A 14,317-nucleotide genomic window follows, 5' to 3' on the forward strand; every position below is an offset into this window, starting at 1 on the left:
GGGGTGTGAGCAGATGTTAGGCTTGTCAAAAGGGTCGATTTACATTGTGCTGTTTACTAGGGGGTGGAAATGTTCTGCTGACGAGGGAGGGACTGTTGCTGAGGGACAGAGAGGAGGTCGGGGGCGGAGGCTGCCTGGAGGCGGGCCGGTGGAGGCGCGGGGCACAGGCTGGAGACTGGCCCAAGAAAGGTGATGGCTAATCGGAAGGGGGGGGGGGGGGCGATGAGCCCCCAAACTAGGCTGATCACCTGGAATGTACGAGGGCTAAATGAAAAAAAAATGAAAAATGAAAATCGCTTATTGTCGCGAGTAGGCTTCAATGAAGTTACTGTGAAAAGCCCCTAGTCGCCACATTCCGGCGCCTGTCCGGGGAGGCTGGCACAGGAATCGAACCGTGCTGCTGGCCTGCTTGGTCTGTTTTCAAAGCCAGCAATTTAGCTCAGTGAGCTAAACCAGCCCCTCATGGGCCGGTCAAGAGGGCACGAGTGTTTGCGCATTTGAGAGGACTGAAGGCGGACGTGGTAATGCTGCAGGAGACGCACCTTGGAGTAGCTGACCAGATTATATTAAGGAAAGGTTGGGTCAGACAGGTTTTTCACTCGGGACTGGACTCGAAGACTAGAGGGGTCACGATCCTGATCAACAGGCTGGTGGTGTTTGAGGCGGGAAGAATAGTTTTGAATGTGGGAGGCCAGCACATTATGGTCAGTGGGAAATTGGAGGGGGGGCAGGTAGTACTAGTCAATGTGTATGTGCCAAATTGGGACGATATGGAGTTTATAAAGGGGATGCTGGGGAAGATACTGGACCTGGATTCGCATAAATTGGCCATGGGAGGGGGACTTCAACACAGTTATTGACCCTGGTTTAGACCGGTCAAGCTCAAAAACGGGCAGGGTGCCTGATGTGTTGGGTATGCTGGGCTGCGATGACTGGGTTTACTGTAGCAGTGAGAGAGACAGGCTTCCAACACTTGAAGAAATGCAACTCTATTTTATTGAACTCTTAACTATTAAACATACTTTAACTGTGGGTTGACACTGTGCTGAGTTGACTGGAGACCTGAGGCTAACCTGACCAGACTATCTTACTACCCATGGTGGATGTTCTAGTTGTTGCTTACAGGCTATGACTGTCTCAGAGGCTGCATCCCGAGAGAGCGGGAAAACTAGTGCCCTCTGGCTTTATAGTGGCCATGTCCTGTCTGGTGATTGGCTGCTGTGTTCTGTGTGTTCATTGGTCATCCTGTGTGTCAATCAATGTCTGTCTGTGCACCATCATATACCTGTGTGTATATTATGGCATCTCCCCCCTTTTTAAAAATGTGTATGTGTCAATACATAGTGGGTGTGTGTATGAGCCTGACTATGTACAAAGTATGTGAGCGTATTTACATGAGTAGGAGCCTGACTACATACAAAATACATGAACGTATTTACATGGGAAGGTGTCTAGTGAAGATAGAGTGCATACAACAAATTAGGAAGAAACAATATGTACAGATGTGTAAACAAAGCACAAGGTAATGCAACATTCAATCTATAATCTGTGGCGGGCAACGAATTCTGGTTGACCGCCGCAAGGGTGGGTCAGGGGCCTCCTGCACTAGAATGGGCGGAGCTGCCTCTAATGTAGAGGGTGGCAAAAGAAGCGGCAGATCGGTGACCTCTTGGAAGGGTGTGTCCGGAGGAATCAGCAGGCGAGGCGGGACATCACGTTCAGGTGGCGAGTGTGGACGCAGCCGTAGTGCCCGCCTATTATGCCGAAGAAAAGAGCCATCATGCATGCGAACGAGAAATGTTCTGGGGGCCACTTGCTTGACCACCACAGCTGTGGCAGACCAACCACATCAGGTAGCTGAACCCGAACTCGGTCAGCAGGGACCAGAGTAGGGAGACCTGTAGCGTGGGCATCATACGCCGACTTGCATTGGGCCTGAGACAGTTGCATTCTTTGCAGGACCGGAAAACTGTCAAGGTCCGGGATGTGTATAGCTGGCACCATTGTCCGTAGTGTGCGGTTCATTAGCAGCAGAAATCATGAGGATTCTGGGAGAATTTGGCCGATTTTCAATGATTCTTCAAATTATTAGCAATGAAAATGATGTGTGCTCAATTTTTCATTGTGTTCTTGTTGTTTAGCTGTGCTTCCTACTTCTCTGGCCTCCTCATGGCATAATGTTTCATACCTCCCACTATTTCTATCTGGATGCCACTTCTTTTTGCTTCCACCTCCTACTAACACAGCTGTCTGCTGCACACACAAGAAAGAGCTGTCAGAAGATCAGACTCATGATGGCTCCGCTGGTCGGTTACAGAGGGGAAAGCTTTTCTGGAGGTTTAAATATTGGGAAAGTATTGTAGTTCTGGAATAAAAGAGTTTGGACACTTCTGACAATGAACTAGACAAGTCCTGAATTTTCATGGTGGGTAGCGGGTGTCAGGAAAATTGTGGGACCTCGTCCCAGTTAATGCAAAAACACAAAGATCTTCCAGCCCTCACTCCCCTCACCCACATACACTCTCTATTCCCTTCATCCACCCCATGACTCAGATCCCCTATGCAAAGCTGTGCCTCTCCACCCACATCCCCAAGGTCATTCATTTCCTCCAAGTCAAGCTATGCCCGTCCACCCATGCCCCTATTAGTTCACTCAGCTAAATCGCCGGCTTTTAAAGCAGACCAAGCAGGCCAGCAGCACGGTTCAATTCCTGTACCAGCCTCCCCGGACAGGCGCCGGAATGTGGCGACTAGGGGCTTTTCACAGTAACTTCATTGAAGCCTACTTGTGACAATAAGCGATTTTCATTTTCATAACCCTTCATGCTCTCTGTTCCAAGATATGCCCCTCCACCCAACTCCCATGGATCCTCGTGCCAAGCTATGACTCCTCCATACCCACCTGCACACTGTTTAGAATCAATGAACCCTTATGTGACATGATTGTGTGTTTTTTCAAAAAGCTTTAAAAAAATGACTCATTCATTACTTTCCACTGTGTTAAAATTGTCATTTTACTACAAGTGAACATTTAAAGTATCAATAGCAGAAATTGGAAGCACTTGAAACTTATTTCTCACGTGTAAATAAACATTGTGAAACTGACAGCATAAATCAGGGAGCCAGAATTGTTACTGAAGTATTGTTTTCCCTGGGATGCAGGTGTTTTATCAATGGAATGGATTTCTGGATCAATGGTCATGGAAGTGCCATAACTTGGCATAGGGGCTATGAGGGGCCATGGCCGGTGATGGAGAGGCACAGATTGCCATGGGGTATGAGGGGCTAAGAGGTCTTGGTGGGAAGTATAGCTTGGTATGAAGAGATTCTTTTGAACTCACTTTTTAAAAGGTCCTCTCATGCATAATGTTTCATGTCTCCTCCGAGGGGCTTCGAACCACAACCCTTTAAAGAAACCTGGTCTGACTTTATTGGAAACTGCTGAGGAGTAGGACAAGCTTATTTCCACAATGGAGTCAGCCAGGTCAGGAGCGCTGGATGCAATTTTTTGACAGGTACCAGCCTAGATCCTTCAGGGGCACTCCTGAAAATCAGATAGCATAGGAATAGGATCGGTAATCCCGGATTAAGGACCATTTCTAACGTCATCCCAACTGTTGGTATTTGGGTGATACATATAGATTTAGCACCTCTGGGCTAAGAGATGGAATAGTTTCTTGATATAATTATCCATTGATTCGTGCTGGCAAGAACATGTGTGGATGATGGGCGAGAACGTGGATTTGGCTTTGATATTGTTACCATGCCAATCTGACTAAAGATTACAAACTTTCCTAGAGATTGAAAACAATGATGTTTTGACTTTTTCCCCAGTATGTATTCTTCAGTTTTTACAGACTGTCCTGAGACACAAGTTCACATCTCCACTGCTTGCCATAAGCATTCCTAACACCAGGAATCATCCACTACAAGATCAAGATGCTGCACTGTATCCACTCTCTTATCAACAGGTCTTATTTCTCTTCATCCATTTGCAGAACTGTCTAGCTCAGGTAAGATATTGCCACACAAAGCTGTGTATCCTCTTTGTCACCTATCTGTACCCACAAGCATTCACTCCCTCCACCACTGATGCATAGAGACAGAAGTATGTACCATCTACAAGATGTGATGCAGGAATTTACCAAGGCTCCTTAGGCAGCACCTTCCAAATCCACGGCATCTAGAAAGACAAAGGCAGCAATACATGGGAACACCACCACCTGGAAGTTCCCTTTCCAGCCACTCACCATCCTGAGTTAGAAATGTATTGTCGTTCCTTCACCGTCGCTGGGTCAAAACCTGGAACTCCCTTCCTTTTTTAAAAAAAAATAATTTTTATTAATGTTTTCACAAAATATAAACGACAAAACAATATTAACAAAACAACCATGGTAAAAACCCAAGAACAACAACCACCCAACTACAAAAGCAACTACTAAAACAAGAAAAGTAAACAACAAAAAGGAAAGAGATAACACCCGCCACATCCAACAAACCCATGTACACAATTCTCCCTCCCACCGAACCAAACCCCCCCCCCCCCCCCCACCCCCGGGTTGCTGCTGCTGCCGGCCTATTTCCCTACCGTTCCGCCAGGAAGTCCAGGAAAGGCTGCCACCGCCTAAAGAACCCCTGTACTGATCCCCCTCAGGGCAAATTTCACCTTCTCCAATTTGATGAACCCCGCCATATCATTGATCCAGGCCTCCATGCTTGGGGGCCTCGCATCCTTCCATTGAAGCAAGATCCTCCGCCGGGCTACTAGGGACGCAAAGGCCAGAACACCGGCCTCTTTCGCCTCCTGCACTCCCGGCTCCACTGCAACCCCATAAATTGCGAGTCCCCAGCCTGGCTTGGCCCTGGATCCCACCACCCTCGACACCGTTCTTGCTACCCCCTTCCAAAACTCCCCCAGCGCTGGGCATGCCCAAAACATATGGGCGTGGTTCGCTGGGCTCCCCGAGCACCTAGCACACCTGTCTTAGCCCCCGAAAAACCTACTCATCCTCGTCCCAGTCATGTGGGCCCTGTGCAGCACCTTGAACTGTATGAGGCTAAGCCTCGCACAGGAAGAGGAGGAATTCACTCTTTCCAGGGCATCCGCCCACGTCCTCTCCTCAATCTCCTCACCCAGCTCCTCTTCCCATTTACCCTTCAGCTCCTCCACCGAGGCCTCGTCTACCTCCTGCATTACGCGGTATACGTCCGAAATCCTCCCTCCTCCAACCCACACCCCCGAGAGCACCCTGTCCCGTACCCCACATGGGGGCAACAGAGGGAACCCCTCCACCTGCCGCCTGGCAAACGCACTAACCTGCATGTACCTAAACATGTTCCCCGGGGGAGCCCAAACTTCCCCTCTAACTCCTCCAGGCTCGCGAACCTCCCATCCACAAACAGGTCCCTCAAACTCCTAATACCTACCCTGTGCCAGCCCAGAAATCCGCCATCGACGCTCCCTGGAACAAACCGGTGGTTCCCCCATATCGGGGACTCCATCGAGCCCCCCACCTCCCCCCTATGCCGTCTCCATTGTCCCCAAATTTTTTAATTTTTTAAAATAAATTTAGAGTAGCCAATTATTTTTTTCCAATTAAGTGGCAATTTAGCGTGGCCAATCCACCTAACCTGCACATCTTTGGGTTGTGGGGGTGAAACCCACGCAGACATGGGGAGAATGTGCAAACTCCACACGGACAGTGACCCAGGGCCGGGATTCGAACCCGGGTCCTCAGCGCCGCAGTCGCAGTGCTAACCACTGCGCCACATGCTGCCCTGTCCCCAAATTTTGAGGGTAGCCGCCACCACCGGGCTCGTGGTATACCTCGTTGGAGGGAGCGGCAACGGCGCCGTTACCAGCGCCTCCAGGCTCGTGTCCACACAGGACGCCATCTCCATCCTCTTCCATGCTGCCCCTTCCCCGTCCATTACCCACTTACGCATCATCGCTGCGTTGGCAGCCCAATAGTACCCACAGAGGTTGGGCAGCGCCAGCCCCCCCTATCCCTGCCCCGCTCCAAGAACACCCTTCTCACCCTCGGAGTCCCATGCGCCCATACAAATCCCGTAATACTCCTGTTAACTCTCCTAAAAAAGGCCTTCGGGATAAGGATGGGAAGGCACTGGAACAGGAACAAAAACCTTGGGAGCACCGTCATCTTGACGGACTGCACCCTACCCGCCAGTGACAGCGGTAACGTATCCCACCTTTTAAACTCCTCCTCCATTTGCTCCACCTACCTTGAGAGGTTGAGCTTATGCAGGGCCCCCCAGCTCCTCGCCACCTGGACTCCCAGATACCTAAAGCTCCTCCCTGCCTGCTTCAGTGGGAGCCTACCAATCCCCTCCTCCTGATCCCCCAGGTGCACCACGAACAGCTCGCTCTTACCCAGGTTGAGCTTATACCCAGAAAAGCCCCCAAATTCGCTGGGAATCCTCATCACCTCCGGCATTCCCCCCACCGGGTCCGCCACATACAGCAACAGGTCGTCCGCATAAAGCAACACTCGATGCTCCTCCCCACCCCGCACCAGGCCCCTCCAGTTCCCCGACTCCCTCAACGCCATGGCCAGGGGCTCAATTGCCAACGCAAAAAGCAAGGGGGACAGGGGACACCCCTGTCTCGTCCCCTGGTGCAGCCAAAAGTTCTCCAACCTCCTCCTAATCGTGGCTACACTCGCCATCAGGGCCTCATATAACAGCCTCACCCAACGGACAAACCCCTACCCAAACCCAAACCTTTGCAACACCTCCCACAGATACCCCCACTCAACCATATCAAAGGCCTTCTCCGCGTCTATTGCCACCACTATCTCCACCTCCCCTTCCACAGCCGGCATCATAATGACATTGCGAAGCCTTCGTATGTTGGTATTCAACTGCCTTCCCTTTACAAACCCCGTCTGGTCCTCGTGAATGACGCCCGGCACACAATCCTCTATCCTTGTAGCTAAGATCTTTGCCAACAGCTTGGCAAATTTAGCAGCGAGATCGGCCTATATGACACACACTGCAGAGCATCCTTGTCCCGCTTAAGGATCAAGGAAATCAGCGCCCGTGACATAGTTGGGAGCAAAGCCCTCCCCCCCCCTCCCTTGCCTCGTTAAAGGTCCAAACCAACAGGGGGCCCAACAGGTCCGCATACATTTCGGCCGGAAACCCATCCGGCCCCGGCGCCTTCCCCGACTGCATGCTCCCTATCCCTTTAACCAGCTCCTCGAGCTCAATCGGCGCCCCCAGTCCCTCCACCTGCCCCGCCTCCACCTTCGGATATCGTAGCTTGTCCAAGAAGCGCCACATCCGCCTTCAGCCCCGTCAAGTGCGTAAACACCCGGGCCCGCTTGACCGGCCCGTTCAGCCCCCTCAAATTCCAGGTCATCAGCCGGATCAGAGGGCTCCCTGCCCCCCTCCCCTGCCGACTAGCCATCCCCTGCCCGCCACTGGCCAGCGTCCCCCGCTCGGCCTGTTCCCCATGGCGGCAACTCCTCCCCCCCCCAGCACCCCCTGCATACTCGCACTCCTTCCTGGCCATTTCAGCAGCAACCAGGTACACCCCCCCCTCCCCCCCCAGGCTAGGACCTCTCCTAGCCGCCCCCCCCCCCCCCCCCCCCGCTCCATAGCACTCCCGTGAGCCAGCTAACTTCTGCTGACCCCGGCGACTCCTGCCACACCTCCGACCCCTCCCCACATGAGGCTACTCCTCCTCCTCCGTGCCCATCAGCAGGCCCCCCCCCCCCCCCCCCCCCCCCCGCTCTTGCATGGGAAAATAACAACCAGCAAAGGCCCGCGCTTCTCAGCCCCCACCCCGCCCCCATCACCCCGCAGCACGGGAAACCAGAGGAAAGCCCGCGCTTTCGCCCTGCCCAACCCCGCCTCCTCTAGGGCAACTCCCATTGCCGGTCCCCACCACCAGCTCCCCGCACTCCCAGTTTACCTCCCTGCCTGAACCCGTCCACCAGACCCATACAAAAAGACATAAAGACATCGCCCCACCCACCCTAAAGCCAACACACACCCTGCATGAAACAGAGAACCCCCCACTCCCAAAAAAATTAGACACAGTAACATTTACATACAAAGCCCCCATCCCTGGCCCTCAGTTTGAGTCCAATTTCTTGGCCTGCACAAAGGCCCACACCTCCTCTGGGGACTCGAAATAATGGTGACGGTCCTGGTAGGTGACCCACAGACGCGCCGGCTGCAACATGCCAAACTTCACACTCTGTCTGTGGAGCACCGCCTTCGTCCGGTTGTACCCGGCCCTCCGCTTAGCCACCTCCACACTCCAGTCCTGGTAGATCCGCACCACCGTGTTCTCCCACTTGCTGCTCCGCTCCCTCTTGGCCCACCGAAGCACGCACTCCTGGTCATTAAACCGGTGGAACCGCACCACCACCGCCCGCGGTGGCCCATTCGGCTTGGGCCTCCTGGCCAGTATTCTGTGGGCCCCCTCCAGCTCCAGGGGCCCCTGGAAGGACCCAGCTCCCATCAGCGTGTTCAACAAAACAACCACATAGGCCGCCAGGTCCGACCCCTCCAGCCCCTCCATGAGGGTCAGGATCCGTAAATTTTTCCGCCTCGACCGGTTGACCAGCTCCTCGAATGCCTCCCGCCACTTTTTATGGAGCGCCTCATGCATCTCCACCTTCCCCGTGAGGGCGTAAGCCTCATCCTCCGTTTCGGAGGCTTGCTGCTGCAGCTCCCGGATTGAGGCCCCCTGGACTGTCTGGGTCTCCAGCAGCTTACCCGTATTCGCCTTCAGCGACTCCAGCAGCTCCACCTTAAGCTCCTGAAAGCAGCGCCGAAGAGTCTCCTGCTGCTCCTGCGCCCACTGCCTCCACTCCTGGAGGGCTCCGCCAGCCATTTTGTTTCCCTTTCCCCGCTTTTCCAGAGTCGCTGCCACCGCTTTTCTGCTCACCCCACTCGTGGTCCGGACCATAGAACCCTGGGGATCTACTGCAGACCCCTTCCCACGTCGGGAATCGTCGAAAAAGCTCCGTTGGGGGCCCTGAAAAGAGCCCCAAAGTCCTTTTCTAGCGGGAGCTGCCGAACGTGCGGCTTAGCTCCGCATAGCCGTAACCAGAAGTCTGGAACTCCCTTCCCAACACCATTGTGCGTGTACCTACACCACATGGACTACAGCGGTTCAAGAAGACGGCCCACCACTACCTTCTCAAGGGTAATTAATGATGGGCAATTAATGCTGACCTAGCCAACGAAGCCGACAACCCTGAAAGGACAAAAAAAATAATCAGCACAAAAGTAATTAGATGTGTATAAGGAATGCATCTTGTTGACCTGCACACTTTAGCCTGGAAAATGTGTATGTGCTCTTGCCCACCATATCGGGTTCTCAGTCGTCTGTACAATGCACTTTTCCCGTTTGTATCAGAAGGTGAGCAGCATAACCAGCTGCTGGACTATCCAGAAAAGGAGTAGGCTTTGTTTTTGGGAGGGCGGGGGCAGAAAATGCAGGGACATTCTTACTGGCCTCTCTTTCCTCCCACTGACTATTTGCTTCTTGTTTGGCTCGGTTAAGGAGCTTGCAGCTTACCCAGATTATGATAATGAAGCCTGGAACTCTATAATTGTTCAGGTCTCCAGAAATTGTCTTCAGGCAGTGGGGGGAATGGAGGGATGACGTGGTGCGGCAGCTCCAACAACATAATTTAAATCGCAACCTTGTCTGGAAGATGCAACAGCTGAAATGTAACTTGTATTTACACTAATTTACAGCATTTTGCTGATTTTTAAAAATCCTATAACTTTAATTGCAGGGAGATGACTTCCTTGTCTGTGCTGCAACTGCTTGTCTTGAAGCACTAATGGAATACTTACACATTAAAGACCAAGCCACACGTAACGTTAAAATATAAAGAAAAGCTGCAAGTTAAAAATGTAAAATAAAAGCAGAAAGTCTTGGAAATACACATCAAGTATGTCAGCAACCAGCAAAATAGATGGATTATGCTTTCTGACAGAGTCTGAACCTAAATTAACTTGTCTTTTCCCTTTTAGATGTTGACACAAATTATATGTACATTTCCAGAACTTTCTAAAGTTGAAGTTGTGTGATGTGTGCCTGTTTGTGTGGTGGAAATCAGAGACAAAAAGTGTAATTTTTGAAAGGGTGTATACTCCATTCGAAGGATGCTGAAGTATGTCCAATCCATATTGGTGGAGCGATTTTTTTTTCAGCTATTCCCAGTGGTCACCTAAAACCAGCATTAGGATGTTTGTGCGGAAATGGATCCCTGGTTGAGCAGGTATAGTACAAGGGTCCAGCACAAAAAGTGCTGATGTGGGGCTGAATCCAGTACCACCCACACACTGATGTCGGAGGACACATGTCAGTCTAGAGTTGGACAGAGCTGTGTGTACCAGCAAGCGCAGAGACGGTTCCTAGCTTGTATATTTGTAAACAGTTCCAAGAGTCAAAATATCTTACAGTTAACCTGCGTGTGACCGCTTCAGACGGAGTGAACTGCATCCAACACCCGACAACAGCAGGCAGTGGCTCCTCTCTGGTTTTCTTGACATGAGTATGGCCTGGCAAGCACCTGCCACCAAGAAGTTAACATTTTTCTCACAGTTAAATGTAGAACCAGGAGGAGCGTGAGTGTCTGAATTTCATTGGCAGTCTGCAATTAGGGGTCCCCTCCTGTAGTCATTCCCTCTGAGACTTAGACGAGGGCTCCTGTCAAAATGTTTGAAATTAAATTATACTTTCATAACCTGCTGTTTTTATATTTTTGTTTATGATGTTTTTTTTGTATACTTTTGAGAATTAAATGGGGATGGGAAAGTAAATCCCATAGTTAGCATGTAGTACCTTGGTGAAAGGTGATATTCAGCCTCATAGGAACATCGGAGCAGGAGATCAGCTCTGTATTCAGTATAATCATGGCTGATTATCCACTTCAGTACCTTTATCCCACAGAATCCCTATATCCCTTTATGCCATTGATATTTAGATATCTCAGTCTTTGCTTTAAACATTGGATCACAGAATTGTTACAGTGCAGAAGGAGGCCATTCAGCCCTTTGTGTCTGCACTGGCTTTCCAAATGAGCATTATAACTTAGTGCTATTCCCCAGCCTTTTTCCTGTAACCCTGCATGTTGTTTCTATTGAAATAACCTTATAATGCCCTCTTGGATGCCTCGATCGAATGTGCCTTCACCACACTCCCAGTCAGTACATTCCAAACCCAAACCACTCGCTGTGTAGAAAGGTTTTTGCTGACATCGCATTTGTTTCTTTTGCAAATCATTTTAGATCTGCGCCCTCTCATTTTAGATCCTTTTACGAGTGAGAACAATTTTTCCCAAACTACTCTGTTCAGTCTCCTAATGATTTTGAACACCTCTCAAATTGCCTCTTAGCCTTTACCTCTTCATGGAGAACCTACGCAGTTTTGTCTTCATAACTGAAGTTTCTCATCCCTGGGACCATTCTTGTAAATGTCTTCTGCATTGTCTCCAATCCTTTCACATCCTTCCCATAGTATAATAATAATCTTTATTGTCACAAGTAGGCTTACATTAACACAGCAATGAAGTTACTGTGAAAAGCCCCATTCAGGTGTCTGTTCAGGTACACAAAGGGAGAATTCAGGGTGGCATCCAAAACTGTGCACAATAGTCTCTGAGGTCTAACTAGTGCCTTATACAGTTCTTATAACTTCCTTGCTCTTGTACTCTATGCTACCATTAATAAGGCCAAGGATACTGTCTGCTTTATTAATTGCTCTCTTTACCTGTCGTGCCACCTTTAATGATTTATGCACAAGTGCACCCAATCTCCCCTGCTCCTGCATTATTTGAAGTTGTACCCCTATTTTTCCTTGCAAAATGAAGGCTGACACAACCCTCTGGGGGAGAAAATTCCAAAGATTCACAACCCTCCTGAGTAAAAACATATACAGGTTAGATTATGAGCACACATAAGAACTAGGAGCAGAAGTAGACCGTCCGGCCCTTCGAGCCTGCTCCGCCATTCTATAAGATCATGGCTGATCTATTCGTGGTCTCAGAACCACTTACCCGCATTCTCGCCATATCCCGTAATTCCTTTATTTTTCACAAAACATCTACCCTATCTTTAAATATATTCATCTGGCATGTGCAGCTGGATAGATGTGGAATAAAATGGTCATCAACAGTTTTGTCAGAATAAAACCAAGGAAGCAAGAGTTAGGTTTCGTGGACAAGATGAAACAGGAGAGAAAAATGACAAATATAATTTTGGGGGGCATGACAGTGGGGAGCTTAGGAATGTCTAATGAGAAGGGGAAAAGGAGGAAGGAGCAGGACAAATGATCTCAATCTTTTTGATACAGAATTCTAATAATTTCTCTCACTTGTTATTGAAGGTGGGGTGGCATGTGGAGTATGTTATAAGGAGACTGCTGGCATAGGGAGAAAACAGCAAGGGTTATTTATCCTGGAGTAAAGTGCAGTTTTGGCAGAAAGTGAGGCCTGATAGCACTTGAGGTCGTCAAGTCAATTATCCACCAGATAAGCTCAAGTCTGTGTAGCTTAGAGTGGAATCTTCCAGGCCTGCCTCGAGTGGGAAGTTAGATGGGAGGGAAAAATCAGTTTCGCAACGACGATATGAACTTCTACAATTAAGTTCTCAGAACCTTAAAGGTAGGTGGAGCTTCCTAGTCCTGTTGCGTACATCTGCATATCATGGCTGCTAATTAAAAGGCCAGTGTAATGAATGTACTTAACCTAATGCATCAGCTATCTGTACTGTCTGTATAATAATGTGACCCATGACCTGGAAATGATGATACGGGCTACTTCCAGGTACTGTACTGGAACCCTGGTGGGCTCCGCCTCTGGCTCCGCCCTCACCGAGGCCATGTATAGTCCGGCCACCTGTGGGTGGCACTCATTTGTACAGCCGACTCTGGCAGGCAAGTTCATGGATTTTAAAGCCTAATGTGCACTCATTCTCACGGTCTCACAGTGAATTGACGGTGTAACAATTTAATATCCATAGACAGCATCATGGAAGCCACTCTAAAGCCAGATAAGCTCGAACTCAACGCGCGCGCGTCAGAAGCCAAGGAGATCTTCGAACATTGGCTCCGCTGCTTCAAAGCCCACCTCGACTCCTCCACAACACCTCCCTCTGAAACCATCAAGCTGCGACTTCTCCACGCTAGGGTGAGCCATCGAATTTCTGTGATGATCGAGAAACCGGCCACGTACGAGGCGGCGGTCGCAACCCTCAAAGTGCATTTCGTAAAGCCTGTAAAAGAGGTGTATGTCCGACATCTTGTCACAACTCGCCGTCAACGCGCTGGGGAATCGATGATGAGTATCTGGAAAAACTGACCCTACTCGCGAGGAACTGCAGCTACCGGGATGTGACCAGGGAGGAACACATGAACCTACAGATCCAGGAGACCTACGTGGCTGGGGTCCGATCGAACTACATCAGGCAGCGCTTGCTGGAAAACGGGACCACTGACCTGCGGGAAACGATAAAGCTAGCTACCTTGTTAGAGGTGTCCTACCAGAACCTCAGTGCGAGGACCGGCGAACCCCTCGTGGATGCCATCGTCGCGACCCCTGTCGGACCCGACTACGTCGCGGGCCTGTGCCGCACGGCTGCCAGACTAGCCCCGGGAACCGCAGTGCTACTCCTCTTGTCAGGGTCAACACACCCGGCAGCGTTGCCCAGCCCGCACAGCGACATGCAGCGACTGTGGGGAAAAAGGGACACTTCGCCAGAGTCTGTCTGGGTCGACCTAAAGCCCAGAAATCGAACACTCACCAGGCCCAACCCATGGACTCACATGCCCTCAGACCCCGCAATGTAGCTGCGTGCCTGCCCGGAATGCCCCCTTCAGACACGTCATCAGCCTCGTGCGACTCGTGGGGGCCGCCATCTTGCCCATCGACTCCAACACCGACCGACACGTGCGACCGATGGGAGCGCCCATCTTGGTCGCCATCTTCAACCCAGCCCGACACGTGCGACTCGTGGGGGCGGCCATCTTGGTCGCCATCTTCGAGACAGCCCGACACGTGCGACTCATGGGGGCCGCCATTTTGTGACCCCGACACCGCCAACCACACCGCCTACCCGCAGCTGGGCGCAGTTACCCTCGACCAGTCGCAGCCGAAGCACTTGAAAAACTCAATGATGGTCGTCCGGATCAACGGGCACGAAACCCCCTGCCTTTTCGACTCCGGGAACACGGAGAGCTTTGTCCACTCTGACACGGTAAGGCGCTGCTCCCTCCCCATATACCCTGCATCCTAAACCATCTCCCTTGCTTCTGTATCCCATTCGGTCC

The 14,317-nt window shown here is 50.8% G+C and overlaps 1 protein-coding gene across 11 annotated transcripts in view; it reads left to right on the forward strand.

Annotated features, from left to right (window-relative positions):
- The window catches only part of LOC119956323 (meiosis inhibitor protein 1), a 536,433-nt gene that overhangs the window by 447,858 nt on the left and 74,258 nt on the right, over nt 1-14,317 (forward strand). For all 11 annotated transcript variants that reach the window (XR_005458631.1, XM_038783445.1, XM_038783450.1 and 8 more), the window contains 2 exons: nt 3,835-4,013; nt 9,780-9,861. Coding sequence is in view for 10 of the 11 variants with exons in the window: in XM_038783445.1 (XP_038639373.1) it covers nt 3,835-4,013; nt 9,780-9,861 (261 nt within the window). In the remaining variant the exon portion in view is untranslated. The remainder of the gene's footprint in view (nt 1-3,834; nt 4,014-9,779; nt 9,862-14,317) is intronic.

This window comes from Scyliorhinus canicula, chromosome 23, assembly GCF_902713615.1.
Source record: "Scyliorhinus canicula chromosome 23, sScyCan1.1, whole genome shotgun sequence".
NCBI lineage: Eukaryota > Metazoa > Chordata > Chondrichthyes > Carcharhiniformes > Scyliorhinidae > Scyliorhinus > Scyliorhinus canicula.